The following is a 21,354-nucleotide window of genomic DNA, read 5'->3' on the forward strand; positions in this document are numbered from 1 at the left end:
CTGTCTGCCCCTTCAGCACCTCCTCAGCGGATAAATCCAGATCACTGAGCTCCAGCGGATGACCTCGTTTACCCAGTAGCCTACAATGAGCTGCCTACCATAAAAAAACAACACACAATTAACCCGATTTAAACATAAATGATATATATATTCCCAACGGTAAAATAGCCTGGCTTTCCATATCTAAGAGCAGGACAATATTAACTGCTCATAAACAGAAAACATAAATCTGTCACTTTCAGTGTTACAGTGTCCTCTAGTGTTCACACGCAGATATACGCACCTAAAAGCGAATATATTATTATTTAAGTGCATCAGAAAACCACAAAAAAAGCAGCCACTGATATTTTCCCCTGGGAATTCTGGTTTAGATGCAAATATCCATGTTTGTTATTTACTTGTCTGCTGCGCAATCCTTCATAAAATGCAAAAACGAAATATCTATTTGTGGCTTTGTGGTAGAAGTCTCCACTCGCGGGACCCATCAGAATATTTTGCGGCGCGGGACAGAATTGAATGGTTATTAGCGGGAGCAGGAGTTTAATCAATCCGGGAGCACTTTAATCACATTAATCACTTTTTGCTAAGAAAGTACACTGTTCACAAAGTAAACTGTACAGTCCAAATTTATTTTAGCTCTTTATTTCAGAAATATTGGTCTATTTAATATAATTGTGATATTGATATGAACAGTATAAATGCCTTCCCCGCCTGAAATTGGGTTCTAGGTTTTGGCTTTATTTTTGGCGTTTGGGTGATTTTTGTTTTTGGGATTTGAGAGTTTATGAGTTTTTGGTTGGGGGTTGGGATTTTTGGTCTTTTATTTTTGGTGGTTTTAGGAGGTTTTTGGTTTTTAGGGATGGGGTGATTTTTTTTCTGAGTTTGCATTTGTTTGTTGATTGTTTTTGAAGTTTGAAATTCAGTCAGAATTGTTCAGATGGCAGAAGTAACCTTTCCAAACAAACAAACAAACAAACACATAAATTAAATTTCCAATGAAAAAACCTTCTGGGAACATTACTGGAACATTAGTTTATAGCTTTTTGTTAAGCTAACCAAAGTTAGTTTTCATAAAACCCTTAGAGAACTTTAGGTGTCATAGTTAGAACCTTCCCATAACCTTATGTTTGATTCTCCAAAAAGAATCATGGTGGAAACAAAAGCTAAGTACGTCTACTTTGTATATGTCAAGATCATTATCTCAGAATAATGGTTATTAATATATTGGGATGGCTTCTGCTTTAAAGCTGAAAATCCGGCATCTATTTTAATATATTTTCAGACATCTATTTTAATTATTATTAAACACAACATACACAACATAGTTAAAATCTATCATTTTATTGCTGCCAAAGTTACAAAAAGTAATGCTATAGACTGTTTAGAATATTGTATTATAAATAGATTAATTATAAACAGAATGCAGCAAAAGAAGTAACTGAAATAAAAAAAATACTTAAAAGGGTAATGTCTACAACAAAGACTGGCAATGACTTTAGAGTTATGAAAATAGTTATGACTTTGAGTGTGTTTGTACTTCACCATCTGAGCTTAGTTACCAAAGCATAATTACTAATAACAATAATATACAATAATATAGTGCAAAAGTTCAGAAAAAAAATGACAAAACATGAGATCACAGTTAGTTATGCAAAATTATATTTGGCAGTATAAATATTTAAGACTTAGATTTTATGTATTTAATGCATTCAACACCCCTGAAATATGTTTGTACCTGATTTTTTTTTTGATTTGTTTACATTCTCTCTCACAAAGTAATTAACTAACTAAGTGATCATTTAAAGAATGAACAAATCTCCTGCACGTTACACAGTTTATGACAGAAGCTACAGTTAACGTAACTTTTCAGCTTATATTTTTCCTCAGTATTTTTCTTCACTAATGTATGTAACCATTCTTCTAGAAAGACTCCTCCTATGGATAACTCTGTGTCTAGAGCATGATTTAGTGTTTACGAATGTATACCATTACACCTTATATAAGCAGGCCCATCATTCCTGTGAGGAGAGAGAGCAGCAAAGAGACAGCTATAAACAACACAGTAAATCAGTAACAGCCACTGTAAGCCAGAAGCACCATGACTGCACTTCTTCTAGGCTTTGGGTGATGCAGCATGCTTAGGGCTACCGTAATTAGATGTAACCTTCACATGAACAAAGAGGCTGGCAGGAGATAGGCTGGAACCGTCGGCCCCCAGTAGCCGCACATGTCTGTAACCTGTAGGACAAATTTACACTTAGAATTCTTACATTCAGAAGGTTGGGTACAGACAGACTGTACGATTTAAAGAATCTGTGTAAAGTAAAAGATTTCATGTAATTATAGGACAAGTTCTTGTAAAATGACTTATTACTCCGTTTTATAAGGAGTGTATGACACTTTTTAAAGAATTAGAATATGTTAAAAGTGAAAGATTTTATGTAATTATAGGACAGTTTCTCGTAAAATTAATAATTATTCTGTTTTATAAGAAGTTTATGACGCTTTTTTAAGAATTAAAATCTATTGAAAGGAAAAGATTTCATGTAATTATAAGTTCTTGTAAAATGACAGTTACAGTTGTTAATCATAGTAAATACAATAACAGTTTTAAATGTGACAGTATTTATCTGTTTTTTACAGATATTTTCTGGTGCTCCCTGCTGCCGGAAAATTACAGTTTTTTCACACTTTTTTTTTTAACAGTGGAGGACATACACTGCATGACCTTTAACTATAGTAACTACTGTCAGTCTTCAAGATCTCGTTCGAAAGACTGTCTTTAAGACTTGCAGTTGAGGTGCACTGTTGTACAGTATACCACCAGTAAACATGACTAAGTGATGACTACTTAGAGTACACAAACTTTTTTCCTTGCTTTCCTGTTCTGTTCATTTAAAAATTATGTAAATAACTTCATACTTCATAACTTAATGCCTTTTGGAATTTTTTGGGAAATCTTTTACTAATTTAACTCTTCAAAGAAAGAAAAATATGTGTGCAACTGAAAATAGAAGTAGCAAGTTATGCTAACACGTCTAATGTCAAAGACTTGGGACTATTATGACTCGTGAATTTTGCCAGCTGTGGGATGTGTAATGGGCCTCCTATTAGAGGTGGGTGATATGGACCTAAAATAATCTCACAATATTTCATGGTATTTTTGCGATAACGATTGTATCAGATTTTTAACAGAAGTCAATGATGCACAATGTCACAATTCTAATAATGCACTTCAAATATCTCCATATATCCAGGATTAAAGTAAAATGAATGATACTGGACAGTCTCTAGTAGATATATAATTGGAAATGAGAACTAAAAACAGCAAAAAAAGATGTGATAATTTGGGGTGGGTCATATGGTACGATATTTCAGTGTATAATATTATTTGTGATATTAAAAAATGTTGACGATATTATTGCCTACGATTTAATATGGCACACCCATACCTCCTACACTGACAGATGCTGCTTATGATAAATACCACCCACTGCACTGTCCACTGTGGGTGGTAATACCTTCTATGACATATTCCAAGTACACATTTGGATACACACTCTTTATTGAGGAATGCCCACATGTCTGACAAACTTCTATCTTAAACTACTTAAAGTTCTCATCTAATAATACATTAAATATTTCATAATATTTTTATGTATATTACTATGACAAAGACTATATCATAGTAATGTCCACTACTTGTGGCCTGCTGGTTAGCTCAAGTCAAGTCAACTCTGCAGTACCTACATTTAACATCGTTCCAAAATCCAGTTTAACTCCTGCCTAAATACATATTACCTAAATATATATTACAAACCTGCTTGCATGCTGGTGAAAGGCAATGTGAATTGTCCCAAGAAGTCATTTTTGGAATGATGGTCATGGTCCTCCACCACGAACCGCACCAGGACCAGCTCAGGCACGTGCAATTTAAATGTGAAAGTTTCGTTCCACGTAGGGTTGAAGCCTGATTATAAACACAGAATAAAATAACACACACAAACAACACAATAACAAACAAGTAGAAAACAGGATAAATAATTATTAAACACAGTAAGATAATGATTTAACTATTGTGTATTATGAGCACTGACATGCCAAAGGTCATGGGATATTAAAATGTAAATTGGTCATGAAATGTTGCCTCAGGGAAATAGCTTGAAAATGTCCACACCTGTAGAAATTGTAAGGTGTTATCTTGTCAGTGAGGCTGAACATATGCCAGTGTGCTAGTTACAAGGCAATGTGAATTATCACAGAGAGCTTATAGTGGGTTTATATTCGATTCAGTTAACTGTTTTCTTTCATGCTCCACCTCGTGGTGTGTAGAAATAATATCTACCAGGAATTAGCCTGCACATTCATTCTATTGTGAGTTAATTGCATGAGGTCTCTCCAGAGCTAACCGCTTAATCCTTGTTCAAAGTTCACAAAATCCCTATCTGGATGGGATTAGTTTCTCAGGGGGGCGTTCCCACTTCTAGTCAGTGATAAAACTCAGTCACATGACATTGCGTTAAGTAGCTCCTCCATTTCTCCATCTCTGTGGAAACGCGCACCCAAAGTGTAATTACGGTGCGTGGCAGTGGACAAATAGCTATTTTATTATACTTAGAAGTGTGCGTCCGGACAGGACTATAATTACCGGAGGACCACAAAGTTTGGCGGAAAACTGTAGGTAATTCAGCGGACGTCTGAGAAAAACCAAACATGGTCATTCTGGACAGGAATATAATCACAGAGGACCCCAGATAAAAGAGAAAATTACTACAGGACCACCTGATCCCGTCCAGACAGAGTTAAATAAAGCCTTATCAGTAACTTTTGCACTACTCCAATTTTTTTGTATTTCTTAGGTTGGAGTGCTGTATTTCTAATTATAATCAGTTTACTGTCAGCTATATATAAATGTGTAAAATATATTTTACAGTCTGGAGTAAATGTTGGAATACCGTTGTTGTCAATGCGTTTTGTCTTTTCCTTGCTGTTGTCTATGGGAACCCCATGGATCTCTATCCAAACCATAGGGTCCACGATGGACTTGAGTTTTCCATTCTCTGGTTTAGGCAGCTGCTGGGCTGAGATGATCTGAAACATAAATTATATAAACATAAAGTATAAAAACTGCAGGCCTTTGAGATGTTTATTGAAAAAAAAATGAAGTACATTGATGACTGTAAAAAAAAAAGCACGGACAGTGCAGGAATTCTCAAAAGTAAAGATCTTCAGGCCATTTCTGTCAAGCTATCAGGTAGCGAGCTAGTATGGCTGAAGTGACTCATTGCAGAGATGAGCTGTGCTTACTGATAACATCGAAATATTCTTATTTTCACTATTATGGTTAAACAATAAGCCAGCATATATTACTTACTCAACTAACAACCACAACAATCTGATACTGGCTCGACAGGGATCCAGAAGCACAGCCTAACACTATCCAGTGTCCAATTATTAACTGAGTATATCCACACTCAAAAGTTGTTCTAAAAATAATCATTAAATGAATGCAGCCCTGCTGGCTAGTTAATCATACAATTATTGATCATATGGTGTTGTGCTGTAGATGGCATTTACAGACACTCTGTATAATGTTATCAGTGTGTTCCAGTGTGATCAAATGAGTATTGAGAATTAACATCAGTGTATCATGTTTATTTAGTATTTGTAATCTGTCTCAGCCCAATTGCTACATTAATTTTCTGGCCTGGAGTCTTAAACCCTCCTATTATGTTCATTTGTCAGGAACAGCAATGGTGTTCTGGGATTAGTTTGACCCAGTGCATGTTTAATTATCCAAAAGATGTCTGAAATCCCCAAAAAATCCTAACAAGCAGTGTAAATATTTTTTTACTAACTCCATTTCTAATTATTCTATCAATATTTAGTGCAATGGTGTTCCTTACCTCTAACAGGTAATGTTTCAATTAGGATAATTCACTCATTTTTCAGAAGAAAATACATGTACAAACTTTTTTTTAATGTTTCTCTACTTTATTACTTTTAAAAGACCAAAATATAAAACAAAAGTTTTACACAACATTGAAATATAACATTCCAATTTAGTTTAAGTTTTGGTTTTTGCAGGGGGTGGTTGCAAATATGTGAGATGAACCATTTTCATATTATATGTTGATTACACTAATTAAGGCAAGCAGAAGAAGTTTTATACTGAAAAAATACTTTTAACTATCTTCACACTTTAAAACATAACGTAACAGGAGGGTTAAACCAATTAAAGCATAACTTGCTTCTTTTCATGTGTTACTGGCGCATACTTCATTATGTTTCATCTTAGTGGCAAACAGAGCTAATCTCCGGTACATTAATTAGAATGGAAATATTAAAATACAGTTACTAACAAGCATTTGTGCCACTGCTTGACTGAAGTTAGCAGGATACCTGAAGTGTATGTGTACAGTATGTTTTAAATATAGTAGACATAATAATACATAATACTTAGAGTTGTATTATACTTAGAGTTGTATTACACGAATCTGGCATTTGTGTCGGTATCAGAGGGGAAAAAGTGGTGTTAGTGCATCCATACTGGAATCATTACATTTACTGCACAAACTGGGAATTTAGTCGAAAAAAAAAACACTTTTTCTTTTGGTCCATTTGGTCCACGTATGGATTTTAGTTGCAAATTTGATAACATGAACTGTATAATGAAACCACAGTGTCCATGTTTGTTCAGTTATTACTTTAAAGCAATGTGTATACTCCCAAGCTTATAGCTACAATGTTTATGATCTGGCTTGTAACAGAAATTTTCTTTGGTTTAGGTCTCCATCTCTCCTCTTCGTCTAACTGAACAAAGATTTACAAGAATTACACATAAGCCATCCAGCCATCTCAGATATCAAGTCAGTGTGAAATGATAACTTTGTCCGGTACAGCTGGGTGTGTCTCAACAGCTTCCTACATGTGAAATTCCATGGGGTATGATTCCCCTCTGCTTGTGTAACTGTGTATTTAGAAATATGACAGCAGTGTTTATTTGCAAGGATAAGGAGTTAGGAAGAGCTTAAAGCAACAGTCTTTAAGTTTTGGGGATTTAGAGACCTCTCTGGTGAGAATGTGTAACTACATAGAGCATGTGGAAAAGTTTGTTTAATGGAGGTTAATGTAAATAAATGGCTGTGTTAAATTCAGTGTTTTTGAGTATATTGTTTTGTTTATTTATGAAATACTGTCAAAACCTACCAGGATTTTGGCTCTCGCTCATTAATATTCATACATGCAAACATATCTCCTTTGATTGGCCAACAGCACTGCGAGGCAGTGAGACGAATAACAAAATCCAAACAGAATCCAAAAATGGATTTTAGCGAAAGGACACATTAAATTAGAGTTTGTTGTCCCCTCCCAGTTAAGGACTGCTACTACTTTCGAATTGAAAGAAAACTAGGACCTGCTGCTTTAAGTTTCACCAAAAAAATTCAGTTTTCTTTTTTGCTTCACATACTTCATTATTTGCAAAAGTAGTTTATTACCAAAACCATTACTAAACTGGAGATACAAGGCTAATGTAGGTAATAGGCGCTTTTTGCATTTGCTACAAACTGCCATGATTTGTTTATGCAAAAAGGGAAAAAATAGTTTATACTGGGAAGCTAAAAACAGTCCTGGGCCATTTGCAATGTGTGATGATTTAGCCATGCAGTTTGCATGAGGAAAACGTATGGCTATAGACTTACATTATTCAAAACATAATGAAGCAAAATCCAAACCCAACATAGAGTGATTATTTATGCCTAAAAGAAGATAATGTAATTTTTATTTCTAGTGGAACTATCACTTTAGGGGTTAAGACAATGCACTAACCTGAATGGTGAGGAGAGTGTGGTTATGTCCTGGTCCTCCTCCCTTGTTATCCGGGTTAAACTCAGTGTCAGTTTGGCACAGGAAGCTGGGCTTCAGGACATATCCACAGCGACCGTTCGGTAAGAAACGTCCCCTGTTTAGATCCATCTGCTCCCCGTCAGTCTGGAAGTTCAGAGCCACTATAGAAGAAAAATGGAGTGACATGCAGTCACTGTTGGATGGCTTTGATGTGCTTTTGGAATGTCTTTTCTACACTCACTATAGAAAGTTTCCTCTGTATGGACATTAATTATAAACTGAGGTTTACCCAGCTGGCAGCCGACGTTCCACATGTCCTGAGGGTCGTAGTTGGATGACTGCAGACGAAAACCAGATGGGTAAATTCTGCTCAAATGCTGGCTGTTATGCTGTAAAAACAGTTTCCCTGTAAAAGGAAGAGTATCTAATGAAAATACATGCAGTGTTTAGAATGTTATTTTGCTGGACTTTAACTGAATAACGTCTTCCTTTTACCAGTAAAATGTTTCCATTCCACTGGTTGCAACACAAGCCCTGAGCTTAATGCTGAGTGTCAGCCAGTGCTGATCTAATTCAGTCTTTGTATTTGCATAAATAATAAATCCTAGACACAGATTAGATAAGGTGTGATACTGAGTAATACTTACTGGTAAGTAAAATCACCTTATTTTTAGTAGTTGTTTATATAATGAGACATTCTAGACTGATTTAGTTCATGTAGATTTTTAAATCATTATTGTTATTGTTTTTATGTTCCACACGCAGCAGTTAGTGCTCTGAGCACTGTGGTTAAAACAAGGACTCAGAATTGGATTGGGAAGAGCATAACTGATAGCTGATATATTTATTACAATATTTCCTGATCCTGAGTCACTGGATTGGATTGGGACCTTAGTACTTCAAAAAAATATATATTTTCCAAAATGCATCAGGATTTATTAGCAAGTGTCAAATGTGCAAATGTACAGAGTATTTATAAAGCTTTGAAATTTGCATCCACCTGTCCCAATGAAGATTTTGTAGACCTATATAAGATAATCGAGAACTAGTTAAGAAAAAGTTAAAAAAGGGGCAACTTTAGCATGCCACTGTATATTGTCGCTGTCCAAAGAAAATGCAAGTATCTGCATTTTTGTCAATTTTAAGATTAAATTAATCCAACAAACTAACTGTCCCTTATACTGTTTAAAAATTTCTTGGTGTATCGACCAATAGACTTTCTCAAATATTATCTAAAATAATTATCTAAAATAAACTGTTTTTATTTTGACTTCCATTAAAAGTGAAGAAGTTTTTATGTCTCTCCTGTAAAGTAGCTGTTTTGGAGATACTTGTGTTTCATTGGGCAGCGATGATATGAACATTTTTTACACTGTAGAAAATATAGTTATTGATAAAAATTAACAAATGTACACAGCATACCTAAAAAGTGTAACAAAAGTCATCATTATGCCTGAAACGTTACTTGTTAGCAACATTATCATTGCAGCTGTGGTGCAAAACTAAAGAAGAAAATGTAAGGGAACTGTGTGTGAATTTATAGTTTTATTTTTTTTTAAATAAGGTACCTGAAGTTTTAATGTGTTTGAGGGCCACCTTCTCAGTAAATGATGACATCTCATTTGGGGGTTTCTTGGCTGCTTCACTGAAGCCCTTGAAGGGAACACTGCGAGTGTACACCACCAGATCAGAAAGCTCTTGACTCATGGTAAACACCTGCAAAGAAAAAAAAACACACAATCACTGGGGAGTGACGAAGAGAAAGTGCAGAACACTGAGAAACTGAAGCACCATCTTTTTTCTTAAGTAAATAATTAATTGTGGTAAAGTGTGAGTGTTTTATAATTATTCATGGTGCCAGATTATCTGTGACCTTTTTGTTCACATGACTTTACATAAATATTACACCAACCAGGACAAAAGCATTGGTTTTGCCCTTTGCTTTAGACTTATCCTTAGGCTGGTCCACTTGTTCCTTCTTCACCTTCACCAGAATCTTCTCCTTCAGCTCCTAATGTAACACAAACACACAATTACATTTTTGAGTATCTGTATAATATTTATTTCTGATTTATTATGTTATAGGATAATTCTACATAGGGAACTGGTCGGAGCTGTCAGTACTTCCAGGCATTTGGTTTAGGTAATACACTTTTATAATTTTTTTGTTCAAATTTTGTTAAAAAACATCTGGTTTGGGTCATTGTCTGTCTGAACAGTTTTGGAACATTAAGGTGCTTCTGAGAAGAAAATCCATCTTTACACAAATTAGAGTTAATTCATACATGGCAAATATGTCCACACCATAACTACCTTCATCATGCTTGGCACATGAAGTGGTTTGCCTTACCTCTTGTTCAGTTCCTTTATTTCCCTATATTCTTTATTTCTCATAATTCTGATAAAAGGTGGTTATTATCTCATCTTTTCATTATATTTCTACACAGATCTACACTAAACATCATCCTGTCTGTTTAATTTAGATCTTACTGTGAAATCTTTGGATTTACTCCAGGGAAATCTTCTCTTGACTGATGACTAATCCTGAAGAGTGGTCTTGCTCTGGTCAACTCCAACAAGTGAGCATACAGTATATCAGTTTACTGGCTTTATAGGTTTTATCATGTGAGGCAAAGCAAACCCTAGAGTAATCCTCTATTATGTACGTGATAATGTATATAATGCCAAAAAAGTAAATAAATTAATACAGTTCAGTGACAAAAAAGGAAAACTGACAGAATCTTAAAAAAAAACTGTGATACACATGTACATAAAAAAATAAAGAAAGTAAAAGAAACAATTTAAAAACAGACAGAACCTCTGGTGAAGGAAGGCTTTCGCAGGGCTGATCGCTGAGGGGCTCTGTGAGCAGTTTGTCTCCCAGGATGGAGCGCAGCTGCTGGGCCATGATGGTCTGCTGCTCCACTGAACAGTGGTTCTCCAAGGACAGAATGAGAGGAAATGGAGAGGTCTGAAGAATACAGACAGCAGAACTGACAAAGGATCACACAAATATTACATACTATCTATTCAACAAAAGGCAGGGGACATACATTTATTTTATGTATCCATTAACATATGTATAAAACCAAACACACAGAACTAATCCCTGAAATAAATGAAAATATTAAAAATAAATATACAGCTCTGGAAAAAATAAGAGACCACTTAAAATGATGAGTTACTTTGATTTTACCAAATTGAAGACCTCTGGAATATAATCAAGAGGAAGATGGATGATCACAAGCCATCAAACCAAACTGAACTGCTTGAATTTTTTGCACCAGGAGTGGCATAAAGTTATCCAAAAGCAGTGTGTAAGACTGGTGGAGGAGAACATGCCAAGATGCATGAAAACTGTGATTAAAAACCAGGGTTATTCCACCAAATATAGATTTCTGGACTCTTTCAACTTTATGAATATGAACCTGTTTTCTTTGCATTATTTAAGGGGACAGTAATTTAAAATTGAAATTTGTCAATGCTTTATTTTGTTATTAGGTAATAAAAAAGTGGTAAGACTGACAATCAGAACTTTGCCATAACGCGTTTGATACGCACTATTCTCACCTTAAAGGCATAGTCAGCGATTGTCTTCACTACCTCTTTGAAAGGCACTTTAGTGGTGAGGGTGTGACCATGGAAAATCACCGGCTCCTTATCTCCATCCCAGCAATCCAGCTCAACACAGCGACAGCCTTGGGTTAATGCCCTGTGTAACACCAACACAAATTAAATGAACAAACAAACAAACAAGATCTTTCAATAGGTAAAATATAATATCCAGAGTTTGTTTGTGTGAATGTGTAAACATGGCCCTGTTACCAGATGTATGGTTCTGTGCTGCTCTCGCCCACAAGCTGGTCTTTAGTAAGGTAGGTGTTGTGTGAAGAGGAGATGAAGTAGTGGCTGAGTGGTCGGCTCATGTCCTGATAGATTTTGTCATGCTCTGGATCAAATATGTCATTATTCTTCGACAGCATGTACATGGTGAAGCCCCCGAGCGTCATCTTCTGGGCCTGCTTAGCTGCAAAAAACACAGGATCATTAGATCAAAAAGTACTTTGTCAATTTAAGTGCATACAATAAGATAAAAAAAAAATTGGACATTAAATTATAAATGTTGTAGCTTGGCCTCTGTATGCCACTTTTTTTTAATAAAGCATCATGACTGATATGACTGATGTGTAGACATTCAGACAATCAGAAAGCCTGAAGTGGTCAAATCATGAAATGTAACATTACCAAATGTTCCAATCTGGTACATGCTTAAAAACAGAATATTGAATTAAAAATAACAACAATTTTTTTTTTTTTAGTTTTAGAATACATGCTATAAACCTCAATGCAATATTGACACACTAGCCTTGTGGCTAATCAGAGGCTAGTGAAATACATTTTTCACTTCAGTCCTGGAGTGACAGCTGTGTGGGACAAAGCAAGATTCATCTGTTTGAAAGTAAATCCCCAGCCAACAATATAACAAAGAGGGTTGTTTTGAGAGGAATCAGGATCATACCCGACTCATCAAGCTCATATGTAAGGATGAGGTTCTCTGCATGCACAAGTGTACTGTCCTCTCCCTGCTCCTTCAGAAACTTCCTTAGCTTCACAGTGGACAGCACATGGCTTTTGGAGGAGTACTGATCGAACACATTCTCCAGCTCAGGGCGCTGCAACAGCCTGCAACAAAACGTCTCAATCTCCTCATTCTCAAGAAGCATGTCTCCTGATTGATCACACTCCTGTTACACACAAACAGAAATGTTTGGACCTGCAATTCCACCACAAAAGGGACAGAATGTTAATTGCTAAGGTGCATATAGTACAAAATAGGCACAATATTTTAACCTTGAACAGTTGTGAGGCGTGCTGCTCATCAAGATCTATATTGACCATCTGGAGGAGAGTTTTCATTTCCTCAAATGTCAACACCCCATCATTGTTCAAATCTGCTTTCTTTAGGTTTTCGTGGATCCAAGTGAGGGTGGTCAAGGGTTAATACTGATCTAACACTGTATGAACAAACAAATTCATTGAATTCTGACTTTATTCATCAGAATAAAATTGTATTGAGTATAGACTAGGATTAAGGTGTGGACTAAAAAAATTAAGATGTTCCTTTGTTTTCAAATATCAAACAATATCAAGATTTCTAAAAACTTTTTCGCCTTTTGTTATGACTTTATCATTTACCCCTTCCCTGCTCTGTCAAGACATTTCAGATAAGAGACCCAATATTATTAGGATATCAGTGGAGTTTCTGGGCATGGCTCATGTTGTTCATTCTTTGCTGTAAGGTGCGGATGCCACGGGCCCAGTGCTGTGCCTCCTCTCTGCTTTTGCACTGCAAGTCCAAACTCTTCAGGTTTTTCTTAAACACAACAGTCAGACAGTATTCCTCTGGCAGAAAACCCTCGTATGATCTTTGCCTCTCTGAGTGACAACCCTCTTGCACAGATTCCACATCCTCCACCTTGACTGAAAGTGAGAGAGAACTTTATAAGGTAAAGAGCAGAAAAGAGTGAAAATATACAGTCCCCTCCAAAAGTATTGGAACAGTGAGGTCAAATCTATTATTTCTGCTGTATACTGAAAACATTTGAATTTGACATTAAAAGATTAATATGAGACAAAAGACCAACATTTCAGATTTTATTTCCAGGTATTTCCATCTGGATCTGATACACAGTTCAGAAGATAGCACCTTCTGTCTGAACCCATCCAATTTTCTTGTGACTAAACGTATTGGAACATGTTTTGATTATCAGGTGTGTGTGATGTCATTCCCAGCTAGCTTATAAAATGCTTATGTTAGACTTTTGTTAGACTTTTTAACAGTGCTCTACAGTATCACCAGTAGGTGTCCACATTTTTTTTATATCTGTTAAAGATTTGTTGTGCAACCGAAACCCACATGCCAAAAACAGTAACTTTATTATTAACTGTGAACAGGCAAATAGTATTATCACAACAGCTTTCTTTTGCATTCTCCTAAATATATTCTTTACCCATGGAAATGTCCCAAATGTATCAAATTTCATATGATTTTGATGCTCCATTCTGCTTTACAATAGACCTAAGACCTACCATTCAAGTCCTGCTCTATTCTATTCACCACCATGTAATTTATACATCCTAAACTTCAAAAAAAGTTGGGATATTTTATTTAAAATATTTAATCAAAAAAAGAACCTATAACTGATGTAGAAAGTGAGACATTTTACCAGTTCACTTGATTGGGACAGGGCAGGAAAAGAGAAATAACTGGGTATAAAAACAGCATTTAGAGAAACAGAGTCTCTTAGAATTAAAGATGGGTAGAGGTTCATCAATCTGTCAGGAATATGCTCTTTAATGTTAAATTCTGAAGACATTGGACATGCCATCATCTGCATCACATAATATCAATCCAGGTGCACATTTGATCTGAAATTGCAGTCTATGTGTTTTTACAATGATATCGGCAATTTAAATGATATATTTAAAGGTTAGCCTGTACTGTTTTATAATAATAATAATTTCCGTTTCTTGCATCACATGACTCCTTCACATCACCCAGAGAAAAACACACTATTGCTTTTACACACATCTCCATGCCCCCAACCCCCTCTGTCAGCCTGGGTAAATGTGAATGAAGTGACTCACAGGTTTTGGACTTCTTTAAGCTCTTTTTGGAATGATGACATATAGTGATTTTATCATCCTCCAGCTTCAGAAAGCGCCTCCACTTCCAGTTTGGAGAACCAATCTTCAGCATTGTAGAGCCCTGCATCATTGCCTGCACATCTTCATCATCATCCACATCTATGGGGAATAAATATATAATAGGCTATGTCTGGAACATGGTCACCATTCTGAAATAAAAGGTTATCCCAGTACATCATCACTATAATGTGATGGAGGCAAACAAAGTGATATTAAGTGGCATGTTTGTTAATTGAAAGCACCCGTAGAAGTTAACAGAACCATAACAAGCAGCAAAAAAGCAGATTTTAACTTAGATACTCAGCTCCTTCTAGACAGTTAATGGTGTCTTTGCAACATGCTGAAGTCCAGGAAACGATCAACACTAGTCTAGAGAGGTAATTGCTCTTCATAAGCTAGGATATGGATATAAAAAGATAGCAAAGACATTAAACATTTTAAGTGACACAATTGGAAGTATGATTCACAAGTTTAAAGCTAATGGCAGAGTGAAAACACTACCTAAGCATGGCAGAAAGAGGATTCTGTGGTTGACTGCTCTCCGGTACCTGAAACGAAAGGTGGAGAAAAATCTCTGGCTGACAGTCAGTGACAAAGCTGAAGCTTGGGAGTTGTTGGATGTTGGGAGATGTTGCAACATTTGTTGGTTTATTAGAAAAAATAGTGTTGTATTTGTTGTTGTATAGTTGCATTTGTATGTTATACAAGTCCTAACTTAATCTGATTGTGAACAAGATAAAAAAAAGTTAAACTTGCTAAAACATTTTACTGCAGTGAAGGTTGAGTGTATAATTGTTGCACATCAGTGTAATTACAAATAATATGTGGATTGTATTACAGTCATATCCAGGCTTAACAGAATTCTCTACATATTTTGCTATAATTTTAGAAACTTTAGAAACACATAGACAAAACCATGATATTAAATAATCAACCCCTCAATGTCACCAACAAAAGTTATTTACAGTAAATTTGTAGACAATGATGAAACCATGCATAAACGCTGCTCATTAGCATAGCATTTGTAGGGGGTTTGTAGCCAGTTCCATGGATTGTTCATTATTTATGAGGTTTTCTGCAGGTTGCTTAAATCAAGGCATGGTTCATAAACTACAATAATTCTTAGGAAGAACAGATTTGTGTTTCTAAAGAAGTAACCAGGCATTTTGTAATTAAGAAAAAGTACCCACCTATCCCACCTTTCCAGTGTCACCTTTTACCACTTAGCCCTGAAGACATTATCAGAGGTTCACTTACTTTTTTTAACCTTGCTCTGTAGATGTTCACACAATGGTTATAAGGAAGTACCTTAACCAAAATCATTATATTTAGTATTGTTATAATAACAGTGTAATTTAATATTATCTTAGAATCTTCTGTTTCAGCAAGATTCCTCAGAAATATTTTGCATACTCTTCTCACACACGTTGCTATCTAGTGTCATGAGTTGGTCTCAAGATTTGTTTGGTCACTGGCAGAAATGGCCTTTGTTAAAAGTAATGACCTACTGGGTCTATAAGTTTTAAACACAGAATTATTTATTTTTTTCTTCTTGTCTCTTAAAGTCACATGCAAACACATAGGTTGTAGGTTCATTTCATTATACACTTTTCTTTAATACTTAATTTAATTTAATAAACTACTGTTTAAAGCCGATTTTTGCTTCTAAAATTAAGAAAGTTCCATGTCTGTTTGAGCGTATAATGCAACGATGATGATGATACAGGGGAGACAAAAAACAATCTTGCCTAGTGCCCCACATTTCCCAGGGCCAGAATTGGAGCACAGCAACACTGTCCGAGAAGACTTTTACTTGTCCCCTAGTCAGTTCCTGTTACAAATGCAACTGTATATGGCAAATAGTGAATGAGTTAATGAATAAACCAAAATTCACTATAAGCTGCCACAACAGGTCTACATGTATACACCTGAATCCTCAGGGGCCACTGGTCAAACTGCTTTCCAGAAACAGAGACAGTGTTTGACAGCATGTGTACTGCCTAAAAAATATCTGAATGCAAATAAATCAGTAATAAAAATAAAATACTTGGTTGAACCAAGTAGAGAGAGGAATCACTGTTTAATAGTGCACAATTTGACCCATTTCATAGCAAATAAAAAAAATAATTTGATTATAAAACATTATAAAACAGTTTGTTAGGTTGTTGATGATATTGAGAGGCACTGCCCTGCATAATTTGTATATATGTTAGCAATGTGAATTTTATCTCTCTGCAAGACAATGCCTCTTAATATCATGTTTTCAACTACATGGCATGTTCAGATTATGGGATCTGAAAGGTATTTTTAGCAGGATGTGATCATTAAGTGTCTACTGGCAGATATGAGAATCTGAAAACTCTATGTAACGGCTTTACTTTACCTGGATTACTCAGAGAGTCTTCATACTCCAGTTGGGAAATCTCATCCTCACTCTGGATCTCATCAATGTTGCTCATTGTTTCATTGTCCAGCATCTCTTTTCTGCTGCCCATGTCGTTCTACTGCTTTTTGGAAGAACTCGACACAAAACCTCAATATTTCGTCTCCTCACTTCTTAGACACGACTACTAATTTTTTAGGACTGGGGGAGGGACACGACCAGCCCACGGCTCTGACAACTGCATCTGCCCCAGCCACCAGTGGCATAACTGTAATGACAACAAAATACACAAAGTAGTACAACAGTGCTTTTCTCTCACACACAATTAAATTCAGTTAAAACTTTATTAGCATGACTATATTTAAATACAGGATCGCCAAACCACAGTAAATACTGCACAAATAAACTTTGTAAACATTAAGCTAAAAAACTTAATTTAAAACTCAGTATCACCAACAATCTAACAAATTGATTTTTTTAAGTTTTTACAATCAAATTGATTTTTATATGCTTTTCACATGAGTCTGTGAAACAGTGATGTCTCTGTCTACTTGGTTCCACCGAGAAGAAACCACACAATTTTATTTTTATTACTGATTTATGTGCAATTAAATTTTTTTTTCGGCAGTCAACATGCTGTCAAGTACTCTTTCTCTGTTTCTAGAAAGCAGTTTGACCAGTGATCCCATGAAGATGCTGATGAATATATACATATGTGGACCAGCAGCTGTAAAAATAGGCAGAAGCCTGTGAATGGGCACAAGCCTGTGGCTGGGCAGAAGCCTGCAAATGTGCAGAAGCCTGTGGCTGGGCAAAATCCTGAGAATGGGCAGAAGCCTCTGGCTGGGCTGAAGCCTGTGAATGGGCAGAAGCCTGTGAATGGAAAGACAGCTGTGAATTATACAGAACTCTGTGAATGGGCAGAAGCCTGTGAATGGGCAGAAACCTGTGGCTGGGCAGGAGTCTGTGAATGGGCAGGAGCCTGTGGCTGGACAGAAGCCTGTAAATAGGCAGAAGCCTGTGGCTGGGCAGAAGTCTGTGAATAGGCAGAAGCCTGTGAATGGGCAGGAGCCAGTGGCTGGGCAGAAGCCAGTGAATGGGCAGAAACCTGTGAATGGGCAGGAGCCTGTGGCTGGGCAGAAGCCTGTAAATAGGCAGAAGCCTGTGGCTGGGCAGGAGCCTTTGAATGGAAAGACAGCTGTGAATTATACAGAACTCTGTAAATGGGCAGAAGCCTGTGAATGGGCAGAAGCCTGTGGCTGGGCAGAAGTCTGTGAATGGGCAGAAGCCTGTGAATGGGCAGGAGCCTGTGCATGAGCAGGAGCCTGTGGCTGGGCAGAAGCCTGTGAATGGGCAGGAGCCTGAGGCTGGGCAGAAGCCTGTAAATGGGCAGAAGCCTGTGGCTGGGCACAAGCCTGTAAATAGGCCCGTGCTGGGCAGAAGCCTCCTGCTGGAAGGAAGCGAGTTGTTCTTTAAAATAAAAGGCATAAATTAGGTTGGGCATTTTCAAGTGTGCTTTATCTATGTAATTAATAGGGGAACACTTGACTGTCCCAACTTCTTTGAGGCATGCCAAAGTCCAACTATTATTATTGTTATTATTATTAATAAATACTTGTTGAAGCTTTAGGTGCTAGTATAAGCATCCAAATGCAACATTTGCTGATTTAGTAATCTGAATAAGTGTCCAAACACGTCATTTGCTGTTTTAGTGACCAGTATTATTGGTGGCTAGCTAAAGGTCCAAACATGGCATTTGCTGTTTTAGTGACCACTGTTATCACTAGCTAGGTGACTTTTTTGGCTAGTTAAGTGTCCAAACACAAAATTTTTGGACAAAAATAAAGGTTAAACTATTGAAAATCTGGTTTACAGGTTATTTAAGTTAACTCTTTAAGACACCTCATCATAGTCTAAATAGCTATTTATTTCTAAAATTAATTACACATTTTAAACTTAATTTATAACTTATAATTCACCTTTTAAAGTAGAACTGAACCCCTGAAGCAGCTTCTCCTCAGTCCGGCTCCTCCTGAGCCGGTCAATCCGTGTATCATTCGTTCATTTGATATTCAATTGAGAATCAAAATCGGAAAATTAAAAAACCAATTCGTTTTTTCGTTTTTGAATATAATACCAAAAAACGAATAACGGCTTGTATTTTGTATTTTTATTTGGTTATCCAAACAAAAATTGGAAATTTAAAAAACGGACCAGGAGCCGAATTTGATTTTGATTTTGAACTTGACCCATTTGTGTGCCCTGGAAGTTACTGATTTGTTTATTCTTGGTGGGTTTCTGTTGCGCGGGAGTTCACTGCAGTGTTATCTACACAGTCTGTATTGCTGTAGGCTTTGGATGGAGTTGAGGATGGAGAGTTTTATCTTGTTCAGAGGAACTAAACGCGTTGCAGTGAAAGAAGACGATATGACAACAGAAAATACATGTCTTTTTCGCTTAAGGTCGTGTTGAACACAGAACCTTCTAACACTCATTGCAGAACATCGCTGGATCCCCATTTGCTGCAACGTGCACGAAATCTCTTCATGCGTCTTACCACCTTCAAAAAGATCTTTAATTAGGCCAGAATGTGGTTCCAGTCCGGCCATGCTGCCTACAGCAATACAGACTGTGTAGATAACACTGCAGTGAACTCCCGCGCAACAGAAACCCACCAAGAATAAACAAATCAGTAACTTCCGGGGCACACAAATGGGTCAAGTTCAAAATCAAAATCAAATTCGGCTCCTGGTCCGTTTTTTAAATTTCCAATTTTTGTTTGGATAACCAAATAAAAATACAAAATACAAGCCGTTATTCGTTTTTTGGTATTATATTCAAAAACGAAAAAACGAAAAAACGAATTGGTTTTTTAATTTTCCGATTTTGATTCTCAATTGAATATCAAATGAACGAATGATACACGGATTCCGGTCTTCCGCCCAGTGTTAAATTCGTCATCAGTCACTCACACTGACCTCAACAGTAAAAATAAACAAAACATTTCACTGAGATATTAGTGGGTACTGTGTCAGACAGTAATACATAATACATAAATATATGATATACAGACAGTAAAGGTTAATAATGTGAGTATTTAGCGCACACATTTCAGTGTGTGCGGTAAATTTCACTTAAACCCAAGTTTAAGTGGTGGCGTTTCAGCTAACTAATTTAGTTAGCCAGGTAAACGCCTTCGAATGCAGAGGGAGACTTCGCGCTTTGAAATTCTCCAATCAGAGCCGAGTTCAGGCTAATACAGCCCCGCCCACGGCGTGCTCTTTTCCATCTAACTAGATAAATCCAAATCACAAACTGGGTTTAAGTGAAATTCTGTATATTTAAGTAATATTCCATTAGACCAAGTTTTGTCTAAATCAACAGCCATTGGTCTGAATAGTTTAAAATGCCATAGCCTTGCACATTAAAGAGAATGACTTAAAACACAAAACATAAATACATCTTTAGTTCAGGATTTAAAAACACAATACATAAAGATGGATTTTTTGTATTAAAATGCTTCCCTCTAGTGGCCAAAGGGAAGAATTGTGGCAAAAAAACACATTTTTGGAAATTACACCTTTCCATACCTTAACTTATTTATCTATTTATCTTTAATATAATGTTACATGTTAGTCTACGTCCAATACAATGAGGCATACATAAATATATGTATATGTGCCACAAAAATATATAAAGAGGTACATTTGGCTGTTTATACAGTATTCTTAGTATACAGTGGTATGAAAAGGTTTGGACACCCCTGATAATTCCATTGATTTTTCTTTATAAATCATTGGGTGCACCTGCTTACACACTTTCTGTAAATCCTGTAAACTTCATTTTACTTCTCAAATATCACTGTGTTGGTCAAAAATCACTGTGTTGGATCAGTTGAAGATCCAAGCAACCAATGATTTATTAAGGAAAATCATGAAAATGATCAGGGGTGCCCAAACTGTTTCATACCACTGTATTCTTAGATTAAACATTATGAAGCAGTGGTTCTCATCTCTGGTCCTGGAGACCAAATTATCAGCTTTTAATTATCAGAAGTCAGAATATAAATTTAAGTTTGCTATATCCTCTTGGACTCCAAAGCTTCCAAAAATATATATTTTTCTTCTAAAAGTATAATTAATGTAATTGAGGGTTAAAGTGGAAGGCCAAATTATATATTTGGGTTAATTATTTGATTGATGACCTATCACGAGTGCCATTTTGTTTGTTGTTTTAAATCTACAGCATTGTAATTGCTTGATCAATCTGTTTTAAGTGTATTGAACATGTGCAGCAGATACAGGCCCACAGTTGTTTTTAGCAACAGTTCATTCTTAGTCTTTGGGCTGAGGGTCAGTAATAAAGGTTAGCTATATGTTTTAAATTAATCAAAAAGTGAGCAAATCTCACCTTCT

General features: G+C 36.2%; 1 protein-coding gene across 5 annotated transcripts; it reads right to left on the reverse strand.

Annotated features, from left to right (window-relative positions):
* Positions 1–4: 4 nt before the first annotated feature.
* On the reverse strand, positions 5–19,000 carry LOC103026030 (1-phosphatidylinositol 4,5-bisphosphate phosphodiesterase delta-3-A). Of its 5 annotated transcripts, none has more exons than XM_049464821.1 (16): positions 18,919–19,000; positions 16,940–17,207; positions 14,497–14,655; positions 12,700–13,329; positions 12,368–12,593; positions 11,674–11,875; positions 11,419–11,560; positions 10,667–10,819; positions 9,761–9,859; positions 9,417–9,564; positions 8,138–8,254; positions 7,831–8,009; positions 4,956–5,091; positions 3,821–3,970; positions 2,098–2,238; positions 5–94 (listed from the first exon to the last, which is right to left on the reverse strand). In XM_049464821.1, the coding sequence occupies exons 4-15, from the start codon at positions 12,763–12,765 to the stop codon at positions 2,114–2,116; spliced, it is 1,743 nt and encodes a 580-aa protein (XP_049320778.1). In that variant the 5' UTR covers positions 12,766–13,329; positions 14,497–14,655; positions 16,940–17,207; positions 18,919–19,000; the 3' UTR covers positions 5–94; positions 2,098–2,113. The 5 variants fall into 5 exon arrangements, with proteins under 5 accessions (XP_049320778.1, XP_049320782.1, XP_049320779.1 ...); XM_049464825.1 differs by lacking the exon at positions 5–94 and having other exon boundaries at positions 1,326–2,238; positions 12,700–12,829; positions 13,101–13,329; XM_049464822.1 differs by lacking the exon at positions 5–94 and adding an exon at positions 15,058–15,104 and having other exon boundaries at positions 1,326–2,238.
* Positions 19,001–21,354: the final 2,354 nt, after the last annotated feature.

The sequence above is a fragment of the Astyanax mexicanus genome, chromosome 15 (genome assembly GCF_023375975.1).
Source record: "Astyanax mexicanus isolate ESR-SI-001 chromosome 15, AstMex3_surface, whole genome shotgun sequence".
Taxonomy (NCBI): Eukaryota; Metazoa; Chordata; class Actinopteri; order Characiformes; family Acestrorhamphidae; genus Astyanax; species Astyanax mexicanus.

Bases quoted from the DNA above. Each gene is read 5' to 3' on its own strand.
- LOC103026030 (XM_049464825.1), bottom strand. From the start codon at position 17,051: ATGGGCAGCAGAAAAGAGATGCTGGACAATGAAACAATGAGCAACATT. The intron at 12,830-13,100 runs ATATCCTAATAA...GACCACCCTCAC, and splicing joins CATGCCCAGAAACTCCACTG to TTGGATCCACGAAAACCTAA. The intron at 9,565-9,760 runs GTTGGTGTAATA...TTTTCTTTGCAG, and splicing joins AAACCAATGCTTTTGTCCTG to GTGTTTACCATGAGTCAAGA.